Source organism: Dermochelys coriacea, chromosome 1, assembly GCF_009764565.3.
Source record: "Dermochelys coriacea isolate rDerCor1 chromosome 1, rDerCor1.pri.v4, whole genome shotgun sequence".
Taxonomy (NCBI): Eukaryota; Metazoa; Chordata; order Testudines; family Dermochelyidae; genus Dermochelys; species Dermochelys coriacea.
Window position 1 is genome coordinate 329,632,181 of NC_050068.2, and position 19,834 is coordinate 329,652,014.

The following is a 19,834-nucleotide window of genomic DNA, read 5'->3' on the forward strand; positions in this document are numbered from 1 at the left end:
CTGAGGTTCATAATTCAGCCTCTGTTGTCCATAAGGTCCTTCATAACTATGGAGTAGACCCTTTGCGGTTTATGAATTCATGTCCTCCTTGAGACGGGCACACAATGAGCATGAGTCCCACCAATGGCCCCATTGCAGTTTGGAAACCCCATTTTCACACTGTTTAGAGTGGCTCATAACTGTGAGTGCCTACCTCAGGACAGTTGGTCAAAAACAGGGCAGATATCCCAAACTGGTGGTATGTTCTATAATTTGATTTCACCAGCCCAGTAATTTGATTTTGAACTCTTGGATCACTTTAGTAGTCTTACATGGAGTCACAGACAGACTGGAGAGCCCAAGGGGACTGTCTTGTCACCAAAAATCACAAAATATTCAGGTTGTTTCTAGTCCCAAGAGACCAGTCACGTACCCTAGATCTTACACCAAAGAGAACACCTGTAGCTAATCCTGTAATAAACTATCTAAAAGTTTATTAACTAAGGCCATGTCTAGTGTAGACGCGATAAATTGATCCCCGATCATTCTGCCGTCTACTCCGGAACTCGACCACGGTGAGAGGTGGAAGCGGAGTCGATGGGGGAGTGGCAGCAGTCGATCCCGCGCCGTGAGGACGCTAAGTAAGTGATTCTAAATCGATCTAAGTTAGGTCGACTTCAGTTACGCTATTCTCGTAGCTGAAGTTGTGTATCTTTGATCGATTCCCCCTCCCCCCCCAGCGTAGACCAGGCCAGGAAAAAGAAATTAGTTATTTACAGGTTAAAGCAAGCAAATATATATACACAAATGAGTTACCATCTGTGGTTTCTAAAGGTGACAGAAATGTAGTAATCTCTATGTTCAAAATGTCTTACAGGGTGGATCCAGGTTGGCTCTGGGGATCTATGCTTTGGTTTAGTGTCTCTGGCCCTGTGAGAGTTCAGACAGCAAAGAGAACTATTTCTTCTTGTGAGCCCCTTTATATGGCCTTTCACCAGAGTACAAACCAATGGGATGAGTGCTCCTGCATGTAAATCTTCATGGGTGAATGGGGCAATCAAGAAAGCTTTGTCCTAGAGGGCCCATCAAGTCTTGATAGTTTGCCTTGATGAGTAGTGAGAACCACTCTTCCTGTGTCCGTTCACAAGTTCAAAGCAGGCATTTTTACAGTTTTATAAAACTTGTATCTTACCTTGTAACATGGAATACAGACATTACAAGTGCGATTAATGTATACAGCAATTTACAAGCATTTCATAGTCTAAATATATTCTTATAAAACTAATACCTATTCAGAACAAACCTAACATACAAGTGAGCTGTTTTGGTTTCCATCTATGAGTTTGTCAGTAAACACCTATGGCCTTGGCTAGAGCTGGCACTTGGTTTACTGGCATCATGCCATCTCTCAAAGCCAGCGATTACTTAAGGAATATTCTTTAATGCCTGTCATGTTGGGTTGAACCACACACCTGCTTGTCTCAAATCTATGCCACCATTTACCAATAGTCAACTTTCCAGCACCAAATGGGTGGCAATGGACCTGTACAATCTGGGACAGCCAGCTTCTAAACAGTTACAGCAATCTGCTTCTGGACTTGCATACCCACCCTCATGCATATGATCTTATACAGGAGGGTCCAGGGCAATCTGCTCCCAAAGCTTCAGAAATATAGCAAAAGTTCTGGATGTTGTGAAGGCCAAGACTATAACACCTGGCACTGGCCATTGTCGTAAGATTGGATACTGGGTTAGATGGACCTTTGGCCATTCTTATGTAAGCATTTGAAACCTGTGAAACCTTTATTTGTAGGCAGATACACAAGCAGCAGATTAAAAATCAACTGGAAAGCTGCACATCTGTAAAATACCTTCCTTTCTAATGGTATGTCTACACAGCAAGATAAGCCCAGGGTTAGCAGGACTCATGTTGGGACCCTGGGTTTGAGCATCCATGATTGCCAACCCTAGGTTAAAATTTTTTTGACTTAACTTGGGGCTCTGGCGTCCGCACTATAGTACGCAGACCCAAGTCCAACCAACCATATCCCATCTAATCCAGTATACGATCGTACGACAGTCGCCAATGCCAGGTGCCCCAGAGGGAATGAACAGAACAGGTAATCAATTGATCCATGCCCAGCTTCTGGCAAACAGAGGCTAGGGACATCATCCCTGCCCATCCTGGCTAATAGCCATTGATGGATCTATCCTCCATGAATTTATCTAGTTCTTTTTTGAACCCTGTTATAGTCTTGGCCTTCACAACATCCTCTGGCAAGGAGTTCCACAGGCTGACTGTGCGTTGTGTGGAAAAAATACTTTTTTTGTTTGTTTTTTTTAAACCTGCTGCCTATTATTTTCATTTGATGGCCCCTAGTTCTTGTGTTATGAGAAGGAGTAAATAACACTTCCTTATTTACTTTTTCCACACCAGTCATGATTTTATAGACATCTATCATATCCCCCCTTAGTTGTCTCTTTTCCAAGCTAAAAAGTCCCAGTCTTCATCTCCTCATACGGCAGCGGTTCCATACCCCTAATCATTTTTGTTGCCCTTTTCTGAACTTTTTTCAAGTCCAATGTATCTTTTTTGAGAAGGGGTGACCACATCTGCACACAGTATTCAAGATATGGGCATACCATGAATTTATATAAAGGCAATATATTTTCTCGCTTATTATCTATCCTTTTCTTAATGATTCCCAACATTCTGTTTGCTTTTTTGACTGCTGCTGCACACTAAGTGGATGTTTTCAGAGAACTATCCACAATGACTCCAAGATCTTTCTTGGGGGGTAACTGCTAATTTAGACCCCGATAGTTTTATATGTGTAGTTGGGATTATGTTTTCCAATGTGCATTACTGTGCATTTATCAACATTTGAATTTCTTCTGCCATTTTGTTGCCCAGTCGCCCAGTTTTGAGAGCCTTTTGTAACTCTATGCAGTCTGCCTGGGACTTAACTATCTCAAATAGTTTTGTATCATCTGCAAATTTTGCCACCTCACTGATTACTCCTTTTTCCAGATCATTTATGAATATGACAAATAGGACTGGTCCCAGTACAGACCCCTGGGGGACACCACTATTTACCTCTCTCCATTCAGAAAACTGACTGTTTATTCCTACCCTTTGCTTCCTATCTTTTAACCAGTTACCAATCCATGAGAGAACCTTCCCTCTTATCACAATAGCTTACTTTGCTTAAGAGCCTTTGGTGAGGCACCTTGTCAAAGGCTTTTTGAAAATCTAAATACGCTATATCCACTGGATCCCTCTTGTCCACATGTTTGTTGACCCCCTCATAGAATTCTAGTAGATTCTTGTTGAGGTTTTTAATTTTTAATCACATGAAAAGGATGTCTTAAGTACACTTTTTGTCTTGTTTTACTTCCCAATAGAATCTTCCAGTAACATTCCTTAATGGTTTTGGAATTATAACAAGTTATAACACAGTACAAAACATTTAAAATGTTTCTATAATATGAGTAAATAGTGATTCCTTATTGAACATAATCATCTTTAGGTAGATTGTGTTTGAACTAGATATTGGCAAAATGTTAAATATTAAGAAAAAATTTTGAGTGCTGCCACTAACTTGAGTAAGAACATTTCATGCTGTCCCAATTTCATCTGGTGGTAACACAGTATAGTTAATTCTGAGAGCCATTGAGTCTGGAAGTTCGGTAACTAGTGCTCATGCTAACTGCCTTAGTAAATCTCAGACTCTAGTATTACAGTATTAGTGCCTGTTGATACAATAGCCATACCTGATTTTTTTTTATCTAAGTACTTTAGACTGAGGAGGGATTAATTTTATTCCTACTGTTAGATGCAAAGCCAGAGCTTTGATTAACTTGCAATTTAGACTTATTTTGGTACAGTAGAACTCAATTTTTTCAACTCCAGCAGTGATGTGCTGGTTCTTTAGGATCCGAAGGAGGTTTTTAAATTACACCGGTATCTTTCAGTGAGTCAAGTCCTTGAAGCTCTTACCTAATTACTTGATAGCTTTGTTTGCTAGAGAATAAGTAAGACACCTGTAAAGGAAAAGGATAATGGGAATTGGTGTTCAGTAGGATGAAAAATGGTAACTTTTATCAAACTGAAAGTATCCTTTAGACCCAACATTTAAATGATTAAACTAATTACAGCTGAATATTTCACAAACATACAAAGGTAAGGCAATGCTGAACGAGAAGTGGGAAAATAGAAGGCGTGAGAGAAGGAAATTGGTGGTAAAAGAAACATGAGTGTTTCTACATCATCCTGATATAGTTTGTTTCTATAGAAAACACAATAGTTCTTTATTTGGGAGAGAAGAGATTAGTATGTTGATGCAAGTCAAATTGCCACTTACTGTGAATGAAGCTGCATGCCATAATGGCAAGTAATTCCTCTGCCACATTTCAAACTCTTAAGAACCTTTTAATACATATTCAGTTAGGCTAAAAATTAAAAACAGTTCAAGAATCAGTTGGCTGCTAATAATTTGTTAGTGGTGATTTTAAAAACATTTTTCATTTAACTATTTTTTTTACTAGAAAATCACCTATGGGCTATTTTTGATCATTCCTGATGCATGGGTATATGTTATAACCTATAATTCCGTTTCTGACAAGTTAAGCAAATTGTAGTATTTCTCCCTTATGGCTGAATAAGATCTGATGCTTAAATAAAGTAGAATAATATGGTGTCTAGCCTCGGCCCACTTACATAGAGTTTAATGTTCCTATTTTAATTATCCAGAAGAATGCAGAGCTCAGTATCTATTTTCGGTTGATCGTAGCAGCTGCATTCCATGACCTTGACATCACTCTTTTATTTGATGATAAAACTCCACAGTGTTTTAAACAGAGGATTGAGGGTTTTTCATTTGGACACTAGCCAGTCCTCATTTAAATCTGAACTACGTTTTGCCCCATTTTAATACAGTTGCACTTTTCCACTAAGCACAGAGTGATTTAAAATTTAAATGGTCTATTTTATTAATCCTTTGGCTCATGGTTGGAGGATGGGGTGCACTTATAGAAATGCTTTTCCATATTTGCATTACCCAGCCTCTTCCTGTTGTTTGTCATCTCACTTATTGTGTTTATACATTTTAGATTGTAAACTTTGTTGGGCATAGATTATCTTCCTTTTCTGAAACATCCAGTGTGCTTTAGGGCACTATAAAATAAATTAGCTTGAGTTAAAATTATTTTTAAAAAGTAACAAACTGTTAACTTCCAAATCAGGGCATATTCAGATTTTATAATTAAAGCTGTGTAATGATTATGAAAATGTAGTACATCTTTATATTGAATTTCATTTAAATGCTATGAGGAGTAATAAGATGATTAAGATCTAAAAGCTTTTCTCCCCAGAGCTTACTGTGACAGATTTCATAGGAAAAAAAAATACTTATGTTGCTACATAAACTATTCTTCACCTTTTATACAAGCTATGAAGATAAGTAAGCAGTTTTTAGTATCCTGGAAACGTCTCTCCTACTCTGCTGGAAGCAGCAGACCTAAGTCATAAGGAGTTTTTCTTGTGCTCTTTTTGGGTCAGTCTCACCTCTGTTTTTGTTTTTTGAAAGGTGTCAGTAATCTGAAATAGTATTTCACTGTTTTTAGATAAAGTTTATCTATAAATCCAGGGACAAGTAGATGCTCTCCAGAACACGAAATAGCATATTAGTCTAATTTTAAAATCTTGTTCTTTAGTGTCTGCTGAATGTTTCAGAAATTCATTTACATAATCTTCAAGAGCGGTGCAGCCTTCCTGTAAAAGTGACAGGCACATCACATTGACATTTTAGCCAAATGATAGGTTTCAGAGTAGCAGCCGTGTTAGTCTGTATTCGCAAAAAGAAAAGGAGTACTTGTGGCACCTTAGAGACTAACAGATTTATTAGAGCATAAGCTTTCGTGAGCTACAGCTCACTTCATCGGATGCATTTGGTGGAAAAAACAGAGGAGCTCCTCTGTTTTTTCCACCAAATGCATCCGATGAAGTGAGCTATAGCTCACGAAAGCTTATGCTCTAATAAATTTGTTAATCTCTAAGGTGCCACAAGTACTCCTTTTATTTTAGCCAAAGTCTTCCTGAGGATGTGAACAAACAAATATTCAAATATATTACATACCCAATATTTGAATTCACATAGCTATGTTACTTCTGAACCTTTTCCTGAGAGGTGTTGATCATCCACTTTGCAGAATCAATGGATGTTGCAGGTGCTTAGCACATCTCTGGTTTACGCTCTGAGAATTGAACCAAATTTTTCTAAAGAATGGCTCCAGTTAACCACTCTTCTCTTAATCACAATAAGATGGCTGAAAGATTTTTTGCCAAGCCATTTTTAACAAGCTAGAAGGGATATTACTAGGTATCATGAGTAAAATTCCTGTATAGTGAACCCAAACATTAGAATCAGCTCTTAGGCCAAAAAACATTGAAATTCCATTATTTGGATTTGCTTATGCAGAAAAACAGTATTCAAAGTCTGTCAAAATTCCAATTTTTTTCTTGCATCAAAATTTACTCATATCTTATGGAACTTGGGCATGAATCTGGATAACGGATGTCCCATACTCTTTAAAAGTCTAACCCAAGGTTTGAGTTCACCCTTCTGGGTAAAATTGCTCACTCCTTCCCCCCCCCCCCTTTGTTTTCCCCCTTTCATGTAGGGCACAATCACAAGGGCACATAATTGTTCTTGCATATGATCCTGTGCTTGACACATTTTTCCCTTGTAGTAATAATGCCATCAGCTGAATGAAAGTGCATAATGCATTTTTCTTAATTTTACTGTAGGGGAAATTTGATTCACTTTGAGTACATGTATTCAAAGCCTCTTGTGGAAATGTGGTTATTGAGAAATTACTCTCCAAAGTCATCCACTGCTATCTCATACCCAAGTATCAAAGTCTCCAGCATACATGACATCAGATTATATTTAATTGCTTCTGCATCAAAAATCTTCATAAAATGTTTTACTCATTCTTTTCCCCTGCTTGCGTTAATTTCACATCCCAGTAGATAGTACACTTTTTATTCTCATAGTGGAAAAGACTCCCCAATTTTAATGGCGCTGAAGAAAAAGTACCTCCATATAACAAGTGATTCCTGTGCGTAGACTTCTTAAATAAATCTTCAGTCATTTTAATTATTTTAACATCAAGAAGACCTGTTACTTCAGTTTCACCTTACAGTAAATTTTATTAGATACCTATTTTGTATCTTACATACTCCTACCTAAAATATTTCTCCCTTTCTCAAAAACTACAAACTTTCTACCAACACTTAATATTAATAGTATAAATTGTAAACTCCTATGTCAAAATCTGCTCTACTAATTTCACTAAAACAAATTTGCAGATTGTCTTTGATCTCACCAGTCATTTTTCTCTCCCAAAAAAGATACTGAAATTTCTTGTCAACAAATCAGATACTCCAATAGATGAATCTGTTCTTATATACTGTACGTAACTCACTGAAGCTATGCCATCGACATGTTAGTGTATAAACTAACGTTCAGAGTAACAAAAACTGAATCTATATTTACAATACTGCCATCATTAAATCTATGGAGAAAATGTGTTTTATTTAAAATGTCTCTAAATGTCAAATAGACTTTTATTTGGGGAAGACGAGGGCAACAAACTGAGCTAGAAGTTGAGGGATTGAGTACCAAAGAGAGTCTGTATCTTAAGATATCTTTTCCAAATATTTCTATTTTTGTTTAAATATAGGGAATTTTTCCTACCTTCACTAAAAGCAGTGGTTTTTAGAGGGTGCTTTATGCTCCTATGAATCCAATTGGGTTTTTCCTCAGAAAATCTTTCAGGGAGTATCGCCACAATGGCTATTAGCCAGGATGGGCAGGTATGGTGTCCCGTAGCCTCTGTTTGCCAGAAGCTGGGAATGGATCACTTGATTACCTGTTCTGTTCATTCCCTCTGGGGCACCTGGCATTGGCCACTGTCTGAAGACAGGAAACTGGGCTAGATGGACCTTTGGTCTGACCCAGTGTGGCTGTTTATGTTCTTAAGAAGGTCTGACCATTCTACAAATGCTCTGTAGAGTCAGCTGTGGGGAGGAAAGTGGGGGAAAATCTGCTTTGAAGCTATTTTTATGGGTTAAGGTTTGTAAGATTTGGCCTTAAAAGTTAGTATTTGTGGCATTATCAAGAATCTTTTTCAAGTTATATTTTGGAGAACTTATCAACTATTCCCTTGCCATTTATACTGTTGTGCTTGATTCATATCTGCTCTGTCAGCCATATTAAACAACCGTTTTTGGAAGCAGTAGAAATGTTGCCCAGGGTTTAAGATTAATGTATGTTGGATGTTTCAGAATTTTTTTGAGCTATATCAGATGTGATGTTGCTGAAGTACAGAGAATTTACATAATTACTTTTTTGCAGTTGTCTTGTAGAAGGAGATGTTAAGGAAGAAATCTTGCAGCCTCCAGAGCCTCACCCAGTACCACCCATCTTAACACCATCTCCTCCTTCAGCTTATCCGACAGTCACTACTGTGTGGCAGGACAATGATAGATACCATCCAAAGCCAGTTTTGCACATGGTTTCATCAGACCATTCAACAGACCTCAATGAAAACTATAATAAATCAACAGAACATTCAGGGAAAAATGAACCCAATGAACGTATGGAGAAAAAGCTGGAGCGCAACTTAAGTTTTGAAATTAAGAAGGTACCTCTTCAGGAGGGACCACGAAGCTTTGATGGGAATACTCTTTTGAACCGAGGACATGCAATTAAAATGAAGTCTGTTCCTTCTTGTGTAATGCATAAGAACTCTAAGCCACTGGATCATAGTTCAGGGGATTCACTCATAGACTCTTTTCAAAACTCTAGTATGGAATACAGTGTGCCACAATCTAACAAAGCCTTAGTAGCTTCGCTGGAAGGGCTGCAGAGCCAGAAGGATTCTGATGCTCCACCAAGACCAGACCGTCTGCTTCTCAAAGAGAAGGGGCATGCCAAGTGGTCACTACATGGGCCTGAAAATGCACTGCCTACATCTGCGTCTGAGGCTATGTCCTCAGACGTCTTAAGTCATAGTATTAAAACTGCCTCTCTGGTACCAAACCCCACATCTCAAGTGGAATGCTCTTCCAGTGAAATAGCTGATCGTCAGAACAGTACGCTTTTAGTTAGAGCACCCCTCTGTTTCACTAATCCTCTTCATTCCGATGATTCTGACACAGATGAGAGGAACGTTGATGGAGCCATGACCAAAAGTATGTCTAATATTTCAACCGCAAGTGCCACAGTTTCTGCTTCCACTAGTACTGAAAACATTTCTGCTAGAAAAGTATTATCAATGTCCATTGCTAGACAAGATGTTCCAAGCATAAGACATTCTGAAGAGGAAAAAGGTAGGTTTTTTTGTATTTCAGCTGTATTTGTCACTTTTAATCTGTAGAGTGGAAAATATTTCATAATTTAAGACAGTATTTCAAAGAAATATTTAATTACAAATCTTAAACTTTAAATTGACAGTATGGCTGCTTCTGCAACAATCTAATTTAGTTTTCCATTAGTTTTCTAATTTAGTTGTTAGTTAACCCTGTTGTATTGTTACTACAAACCTTGATAAACTGCCTTGAGTGCTGTATTGAGAAACATATACTCCATGAATAGCCTGTTTCTACCTTTTCAACAGTCTCATTCTTCTCATCTGAAGTTAGGTTGCCCCTTCATTCCACCACTTTGGCTACTTGGAAATATTAGTTAAATTTTTTGTGTACTTAACAAATATCAGTCTGTTGAATGTTGGATATCCAATTAGTTTGAATAACTACATTCAGAGTTTAAAAAAAAAAAAGCAGCAATACACCCTTCTGAGTAATTTCTGGTTGCTGTCACCATTGGGTAAAGTAAAATAGTCATCTTTGCTTTATCGCTCTTTGAGAAACGTGTTACGCTGTGAATAGAAGATGCATTTCTAATACTACTTTTGGGCTCTATGGTTTTTGCAGTTTGCTGCACCAGAATGGGGTGAGGAAGGTAGGCTTACACCCTAGTTCCATTCAAAAGAAAGATGTTAAACATAATTGAGCAGGTGACATCAAACACTAATGTGCAGTCAAAAATTTGTTAGTCTCTAAGGTGCCACAAGTACTCCTTTTTGCGAATACAGACTAACACGGCTGCTACTCTGAAACCAGTCAAAAAGGTAACAATGTTAGGAATCATTAGGGAAGGATAGATAAGACTGAAAATCGTTATGCCACTGTATAAATCAGTGGTACAGACACAACTTGAGTACTGCATGCAGTTCTGGTTCCCCATCTCAAAAAAAAAAAAAAAAAAACAACACCACACACATTGGGAAAAAGTACAGAGATGGGCAACAAAAACAATTAGGAGTATGGAACACCTTTCATATGAGGAGAGATTAAAAAGACAGGACTGTTCACTTTAGAAAAAGGACTAAGTGGTGATGTAATACAGTTTATAAAATCATGAATGGTGTGAAGAAAGTGAAAAAGAAAGTGTTTACCCCTTCACATAACGCAATGAAATTAATAGGCAGCAGGTTTAAAACAAAGGAAGTATTTTCTCACACAACACACAGTCAACTTATGGAACTCTTGCCAGTAGGTGTTGTGAAGACCAAAAGCATAACTGGGTTAAAAAAAAAGAATTAGAAAAGTTCACGGAGGAGAGGTCAATGAACAGCTATTAGCCAAGATAGTCAGAGATATGGCCCGATGCTCTGGGTGTACCTAGACCTCTGACTGCCAGAAGCTGGGAATTGATGACAAGGGTGGGTCACTCAATAATTGCCCTGTTCTGTTCGTTCCCTCTGAAGCATCTGCACCAGCCACTGTTGGAATGCAGGATACTGAGTTAGATGGACTATTGATCTGATCCAGAATGGCCATTCTTATATTTTTATGAACCATCACATATTGACTAAATCATCATTCAGATTTGTGGCATCAACCATGCTTGACAAAGTTCTTGAATATAGTTGACGCCTTTTTAAAGTTAAGATAATTACAAGGAAGCAGTTTACTGATTTTTGTGCGTGCCACCATCTTGAATGGCCCAAAATGAGGGGAAGGTGTTTACTGATACGAGATGTTGAAGTCCACACTTTCTTAAACAAAGGTGATCCCTTTGCTGCCGCTTCAGAGAAGCGTTTTGGAAGCTTTTATATTTTTTCCTAGGCTGTGCTTCTGTCAGAAATATGACCTGTATTCAAAAGCATACTACCTTGTGACAAATCTAAAGAAACACTATCTTTACAGGCGCTTCAGGATTAAATTCTTTCTACAAGCATAACTTGCACATAGTCTAAGGGTTAAAAGTAGCTAATTCCTATTTTAAGGTTTTTTAAAATCATAAGACAAGTACCAAAAAGCAAAAACCCTTTGCTTCCGTCCCCTATTTAGCATATCTGCCAAAATGGTCTAGTGAGACTAGTGAAAAACAGGTAAATTCATATTAAAATGCTTATTTTCAATGTATTTCTACTCTGGCTTTTGGTGTTCTCACCCAGGGCTGTTGCTATGTCTATTTTGCTACTGTCAGTCCCAATTTATGATTATGTTCAGGTCTGTCTCCTCATGTCTGAACATGTTAGCCATGTTCTCCTGGCATGGATACTGTGAGGACATAAAAGTGAGATGTAAAAAAGATGGGAATGCAAGGTGTGGTATAAAGGTGATGAAAGACTGAAAAGAACACAGCACCCAGAGGCTTGATCAATGGAATTGCTGCATCAGGGGTGTGTGTGTGTGTGTGTGTGAGAGAGAGAGAACTTAAAAATGAAGTCTGAACTGTGGTTTCTAGAAGACTCGATGAAACATTTTAGGCAGAGGACTCTCCCCTTTAAGGTTTTAAATTGTGGTAGATTCTAGTTTGTCAGATATGTGCCTCCTGGTCATTGTGGGTTCACCTGTCTCTCTTGTATTATGGTGATTGAACAATGTTTAATGGTCAAATGCAGTTCTTCCTGGTAACCAGTTGTGTTGTATTAGAGAATATGCTGGTGCAAAAACATTCAAGGGCTGGTCTTAAAATGACAATTACAAATTGTGCTTAATACCCATGACGGGCTGTTTAGGCTTTACGCTTTGATTGTATGACTAAGATTTTCAGTGCTGCAGTAGCAGTTTGCCCTTTCTGACAAATGATTCAAATGGAGCAGGCCTCAGTGGAGCACCAGCTCTAAGCTGATGGGTTTCTTTGTATTTCATGGGTCTCTCCATTAAACACAACCATGTATAGGTGATCAGGAGTCATCACCCACAGTGTCACACTAGGACTATGCACCATGTTGTCTCTTAAAGATTACCATGCAGACACTTGTGTTTGAAACAGCTCTCTCATTGGGGTTTTATTTTTCTCAGTCTCAGCCTATTATACCAGGCTTTTCAGACTTTGCACCTTCCTGTTAAGGTTTTATGCTGCTGCTTGCAGTTTGTACCAGTTTCTTCCCTCCCAAGGCGTACCGCTTCCTGAAGTCTTTCTGCTGCTCCTCACATCCAGGTACAGTTTTTTCTGCCCTGGGCCTCCTTTCTGATGGGGATTTACTATTCTTCATAGCTAGATAGTTTATTCCTGCCCTCCCTGGGCCTAGATTCTAAGGAGCTATCATGCAGTTTTTCCTTTCGTAGAGTCCCTCCCCAGTCCTTTTCAAGCTCTCTTGTCTTGTTTTCTCTCTAATTATACTCCCAATCAGGCGCCACCTGCCCCTCATTAGGCTCCCAACTGGTTGCACCTCTTAGTCTCCAGAGAAGCTGGACCCACTTCATTTAAGAGGCCAGCCACCCTGTGACATAACCGTACGAAGGCTATTTGTGACACTTACTTGGTTGTAAAATACTTCGAGATGGAAGTGCTAATAATTAGTTAAAAGTCCTAAAGAAGAGACTGTACACGCGTGTGTGACCTTTTCTTGTCTATACTAGAAAAATTTGGCACGCTAACCACTGTTACAGGCATGCCAGCAAGTCCACATGCCAGGCTTCCAACAGTACACCAGTGCTCACGGACTTTGTGGATGCCATTTGAGTTAATTATGAATCTGTTCATCTCCACCATTGCATCACCAGGGTAGAGAACAGTACTGGCATAACAGCTGCAACAGTGCAATTCGTGTGCATTACTGTGCACCAATCGTTCAGGTGCTTCTGTATTGTACAAGGGTCAAATTTGCTAGAAGCCTTTCACCCGTTCAAATTGGATTGCATGTGCTTGGGATGTCAGTACATGTGTTCTCACAGTCTCTTGAGTTACCAGGCCACTTTTGTAATATGTCAGAAGAAACCATCATATAAATGTGCTGCCAGCTGGTTTGGAAGTGTCCCAGTGTTTAAGAACTGGAGCAACCAGCAGATTACTCCCAGCTGAACTGATTCATAATACCATGTTTTGCAGCTGGGTTCCAAATGTCTTGCCAAGCAAAGTATCATTAATTCTGGGAGAAGATAGAGGGTCTGAAGGTCCAGTGCAACAAGGCCTGGAATGTTGACAGCTGCTCCACAGCACAGTGGAAGACACCTATTTATGACACATTGATGATATTCTCAGCACATCATCATCTGAGTTTATTTTAGTCTGAGTTCATTTTGGACAGCATCAAAAAAGCTAGCAATGTGCTGTTGAGAGACCAGGAAAGGTGGAAAGGACATATGTGGTCAAATCCAGAACTGATGTGGATAAAGGCTTATCCAAAACTGTTCTGGGTGCTGAAGATCTCTTGGCAGAGTGTCTCTTTCTGGATACAAGCAGATGAGCAAGCTTTAAACGAGGACTTGGGAGATGAAAGGTCCTCTAAACAAGATATGTTGCTGTTAGTTTACTCCTCTGAAAGTAATGTCACAAGCTTAGAGTGAAAGCTTAACAATGGAAAGAGGAAGGTATTTGTAGATGTTTTTTGTTCTGTTACTAACATTTTGGAAAAAGGAAGCCTTTGTTAAAAATTAAACATGCCCTAACTTTCTGTTAAGGTGCGAGAGCTGACTATATGTTCTCTGGAAATATCTGGTAAGTCTTCCAGCAAAACTGGGAAAAACATGAATTCGTATTGCTGATATTTCAAAGGCAACAAGTGAGTAAAAATAAGAACCCAAAAGTTTTCTAAATCATAATGAAGCAAAAGGGTTCATGTTCAGTTTTCTAAAATACATCTTTTATAGATTATCTTTAAAGTTTGAATTTAAAAGGGAAATGAATGCTACTTTTATGACATTCCTTGGTACTTCAAGGATGGTCAATACATTAATATGCCTGTTGACTCTCTCCTTATTTCTCAGTTTAGAAACCACTACTGCATCAAGGCCACAATTTGGAAATGTTAGTTACACCAAGATAGTGAACAGGCAGCACCCCAAGGAGCGGATACTTGACCTATCTCTATGCTAAGGCAGAGCAAGAGGTGAAATGGTGACCATCATAGGGGTGTGAAAATACACAGTAATAGAATTTGAGGTGGAGGACAAGAAACAGAAGTTTGAGGACAGTCCACCTTTTTTGTGTACATTCAGGGAAGAGGACCGAGAAGCCATGATGGAATACACCTATTGTGACAGGGAAATGAGCCTACTGGGAAAAGAGTACCACAGGGAGCTCTTCACAGGAAATAAATGCAGAGCAAGAGGCAAACTGCAGTTTGTTCCTCTGACTCCCTGCACATGTGCATTATGTTCCAGCTCTTCAGTACAGTGCCATTAGACAGGAGCACTACATGTTGGACTGGCCATTCTTACCTGCTTCTTCCTGGGCATTCCCATGCAACTCTACCCCTCATCTGGATTAGGGAAAAAGACAGAGAATCCACAGAAGATGCAATTCCTGTCCCTACAGTATCTATTTACAAACTGTTTTATTATGTGTTTTGCATTGATTACTTCAGCTGGCCTGTATGTGTTGTGTTTAAATAAAGATGGTTTTCAGTATATCTGTTAATTTCATAAAGCGGAATAATTTATCCTTCATAGTATCATTAAATCTCACTGGTCACCAGACTACTTCATTTTCTATAATATCCTTAATCAAAATCATATACATTTACAAAATGGGGGATCAGCAAAAGCTATTACATAAAGTTAAACCCACCACCAGCAAAGAAAACAATATTTAATAACAAATAGTAGTCTTCTTACCTCCAGCAGAAAATTGTCTTGGCTTCAGTTTTGTTTCCATTTTGCAAACAGGCCGTGGATATGAATGGTTACGTTTCTAAAGGAGTAGGGGGATTTTGACCCCCTGCCCTTCCTCACAATTTTCATGGGCTTGCAGAAACATTTTCCAAATCTCTAGCAAGCCATTGTTTCAGGAAGCCTGAAATTGTGGGCTAAAAACTCGAAAGGCAGTGTGCCTTCCAAGGTTGATTAGTGTGCTGTGTGAAAATACGTGTGCTGTGTGAAATGTGTGCTGTGTGACAAGGGGCATGTCAAGCCTGATTCCACATTCTGGCACTTCGAGTGCAGAAGGCAGGGGGCCCGCAAGGATTCTAAAAATTAATATTGGACACTCCAGGCTTGTATTAAACTCCCAAGGTTTTAGCTTCTCTCTGACCTTGGAGGGGTAGATGCTGCCACCACCCAAGTGCAAAAAAAAAAAAACCCCCAACCCTTTGGACCTGGGAAGATGGGCTTGGGAATCCCTCCCTGTGGGTACCCTCAAGCTCTTTCACCCGCCTCCGGGGAAGAGCTGAGAGAGAAAACAAACGAAATCAGCTGTTGCCACCAGCTAATTAAACAATATGTGCAAACCTCTTAGGACACAAAAACCTAATCCTGTTCTTAAAGGTAAATTTTATTAAAAACAAAAAGAAAATACATCTGGGAACTTATGCTATTGCTAAATTTAAAAAGAGCAAATATAATAATTAAGCATCAAGAATGTTTTTTCTTGAGATCCCACTTAATGGTTACAAGCAAAACAAAAGCATTTGGGGATTAGCACAGAGCAGTCCACAAGCCATAAAGAAATAAACGAGAAACCTAATCATGTCTTTCTAGACATTCCCTGATCTACTTACATATCAGGGGTTCAGATAAGTAATTCCTAAGTATGATTTGATGATTTTTTCATACCTGGTTTAATGCTTCTTACAGCATTGCTGCTCTGTCTCTCCTCTCTGGAGAACAACAGACAGGGAAAGGTTTTTTTCCCCAATTTTAAAAAGTTCTAGCCCTCCCATTGGCTCTTTTGGTCAGGTGCTCACTCCCTTCCTTTTACCTATGGGCTTTTTTAACCCTTTACAGGTAAAGCAAGTAGAGAACAGCTACTAACAGGGATTTTGTAGCTGGCTGGCTGTCCATAAAAGGGAGCTATCCCGCCCCCTTATTTATCACAGGGCAGAACTGTAAGTAAAAACAGAGTGGCTGCTGTGGATACGCTGCACTACTGCTATTGGCACTGGCGCAACCATCAAGGTTCAAGAAGCAATAGCAAAGCTCTCCAGTACAGAGGCATCCTAATTCTCTTTAAATTAAGAATATGTAGCGCAAAACATTGTTTTTGCTTTGTGGCCTTAAATGTGCACACTAAGTTTTTTCTTTATTTGTATTACTGTTTTGAGCTTATTACTAAAAACTTCTCAAACACCACTAAGGATATACTTCTCCCTCCCCCCAAACCGAAGGACACTAGGCATCTGAACTGAAGGTAGTTTTTCCTTTAATATTTGATTTGTTGAACAGTCAGTGAACTAATCACTGAACAATACAAAGACACTGCCCTTTCCCCAAGGAGTTGCACGCTAAAATATGACAATGATATAGGAAATGGTTTCATTTGATGTATAAACCTGTTGCATCTGTATTTGGTTTTAAACTTTTCTTTATACAATGCCTTATACTGTAGACTTGTAAAAAATTGACCTATTAAGTGTTAGAAATTGTTTAAACAAAGCTACATCATTCTTACTTTGTCTAATTACAATAATACATTTGATTTAGACGCTGATGTGAGTGAAGACTCCTCCCCCCCGCTACCAGAAAGAACACCAGAATCATTTGTATTAGCAAGTGAACAGAGTGAGTCTCTTCTGTTATGTTTTACAGGTTTGGGGAATAAAATAATCCTGAATAAAACCAGTCCAGTACAGTATTTCTGGGTGCTGCTGCTTTTTTGTTTGTTTTAAAGAATAAAAAGGTACCAATCCAGTTTTCCCCCCACTCTATGCATTTGTTGTTCATCCCCAAGTGTAGCACCGTACATTTGTTTCTGATGAATTTCATTTTGTTGTCTATAGCCCAGTTCTCCAATTTATCAAGATCCTTCTGAATTTTAGCTCTACCCTCTAAAGTATGGGCACCCCCTCTCCAGCTTTGTCATCTGCAAAATTGATCAGTATGCTCTCTATACCTACATCCACTTAGCATAGTAATACATTAATGTAGTAATGTCTTATGACTTGCACATGCACCTGGATACAGCTGGTGGGAGTGCTGATAAAAACTGAGTTTATGGCCTGTCAACATTTCCTGAAAAAAGGATATGTTCTTAAAATACAGTATGCTAAAAGCTTATAACACTATTAAAGATAGTTTGAAGAGAATGGAGCAGATTTTCCACCCTGCGAAGGGATAGAAGTCTGGCTGTATTTCCCCCTCTCCACTAAATATTTGCTTGTCTGCTTCCTCAATATCCTTGTAACCCCCAATGTAGGGGTTGGGGAGGGAGTGTGGCTGGTGTATGCTATATTCCTCTCTCCTCATCTGATAGATGGTCCTTCAGATCAGCTGGCAACAGTCCCTATGATAGAATAGCATTAGGCTGCTCTAAGCAACATCTAGGACTGTGCAGAGAATAAGCGAGCTATAAACAGCTTCCTGTTGCCTTACTCAATTGTATCCTGCAGAAACAGCAGTCTAGTCCAATATTGTTACGTTTAGTAAGCACAGTGCTACTGTGACACAAAGCCCATATTGAAACAGACAACATTTCCAATTCTAATAAATCAGTCACTAGGTCTGTATCAGTATACTTCACTCATTAAACTAGCAATGGCTTTAATTAGTAAATAAAAGGAATTAATGTAAATCAGATCTGGGGCAGATTGGTAATGCTCTAGAGAATTTTGCATAGAAATTACCTGTGTTGTGACAGTGCCATTTTTGAATCCATATTTAAGGATGAACTGGATTTTCCACACATTGTTTACAGCACTTCTGGAGCATAGTATTTATTTTCTGAGAATATATAAATCAGTTTTGTCTGAATCAAAATTAGTTAAAATGGGCTCCTTAAGCAAGTTAGCACTCTATTCAAACAATTTTTTTTGCCCTGAATGATCTCTGTAATGGAATAATGCAGACCCTTCACACTTCTCACATAGTTAAATCTTACTGAAATCTTGTCCAGAGGCTACATTTAAAGAAGGGGGGGGGAATGATTTCCCCAATTACTTTTTGTAACTAAAAGTTTCTCATTCAGCAGATAATAAATAATAATCTACAGAAAATCCACAACGAACAGCCCTCTTTCAAAATGATGAACAATGAGACATGACAAAGACTGAAACAATTGCCCTCACTTGGTGATCATTTTGAGAGGAGCATCTCTCCCCCATTGCTCAGTATGTCTGAGTGTTCTCTTCTACCTCCTGGCCAGCATAGGAGGCCACCATTTTGAGTGCAACTTGGCATCTCTCATTGAGAACAATGGGAGATGAAGGCCATTTTGAATGAGGGCAAATTATTCAGTTTCTCTGAAGATTTAATGCACTAAACTCTGGAAAATTGTTATGAAAAATAATGGCAAAAAATTACCATTAATCCTAAATGTCTCCACAAAAGCTACCTGTTGAACCAGATGTATTCAAGAAAGAGCAGAAAGGGAGGAGAAAATGGGATGCACAGGGAAATATGCAGGATCCAGGCAGTTGGGGGAACTAGGTGGCATGTTTGTACACAGAGTTTGGAGGACAGGAAAAACTTAATGAAGGAGAAGGTGTGTGTACATTCTTACTGCTTGGCACTTCTGCAGAGTGGGGTAAAATAGCCAGAGCATACTGGTGAATCTGGTCATAAAAGTTAACACTTAAAATAAAAAAAAGGTTTTTGCTTCATATCTTCAAATCATTAAAATGATCACACTGTAATATTGTTGGAATTTGTGTAGTGTCCATGCATGAAACATTTTTAAAAGGAAATTTGCAGACAATTGTTTAAAATGGAATTAAGGTTGAGTACTAAAGCTTTTTTTAATAATAATCAGGGATGCTGTAATTATCTCAAAAGAAAGCGTTACAAACCCAGGAAATTCAGACTGAAGGTTTAAACCTGAAAGAAATCCAGGCACCTTGAGGTATAAAAATATACAGCACCTAAACAATGTTATTTCTGCCCTGTAGTGATGCGAGAAGAAAACTCTGTCTTTAAACATTTAATTCAGACAAAAAATGCTAGAATTCCATAATCTGAATTATATTTCGGTATGGTGTCACTACAGGGAAGAATTATGGTTATTTGTGCATTTCCTTGGCTTGAAATGTTTTGATATTTCAGATCTAACCTTAGCTCTGAATTTTTGGGGTCTGTAATCCTTGGCTTTGTACCATCTGTAATTAAGACTTTATAAATATCTATTAATCTCCCTCTAAAAATATTTTTTGCATAGAATGTTGCATTGTAGCCTGAGATGTCAAAATAGAATTTAGTAGACTCTGTTATCCATAAAAAGAAAAGGAGTACTTGTGGCACGTTAGAGAATAACAAATTTATTTGGAGCATAAGCTTTCGTGAGCTACAGCTCACTTCATCGTTAGTCTGTATTCACAAAAAGAAAAGGAGTACTTGTGGCACCTTAGAGACTAACGATGAAGTGAGCTGTAGCTCACGAAAGCTTATGCTCCAAATAAATTTGTT

At 38.6% G+C, this 19,834-nt stretch overlaps 1 protein-coding gene across 8 annotated transcripts in view; it reads left to right on the forward strand.

Moving 5' to 3' along the window:
* Window positions 1–19,834, forward strand: part of PTPN12 (protein tyrosine phosphatase non-receptor type 12) — a 158,390-nt gene that overhangs the window by 127,952 nt on the left and 10,604 nt on the right. For 2 of the 8 annotated variants that reach the window (XR_006275770.1, XM_038400706.2), the window contains exons 13-14: window positions 8,400–9,376; window positions 16,922–16,999. Coding sequence is in view for 6 of the 8 variants with exons in the window: in XM_038400706.2 (XP_038256634.1) it covers window positions 8,400–9,376; window positions 16,922–16,999 (1,055 nt within the window). In the remaining 2 variants the exon portion in view is untranslated. Of the gene's footprint in view, window positions 1–8,399; window positions 9,377–12,361; window positions 14,001–14,269; window positions 14,912–16,921; window positions 17,000–19,834 lie in introns of those variants that run through there. The other 6 variants (XM_038400739.2, XR_006275771.1, XM_043497569.1 and 3 more) reach the window with 6 other exon arrangements.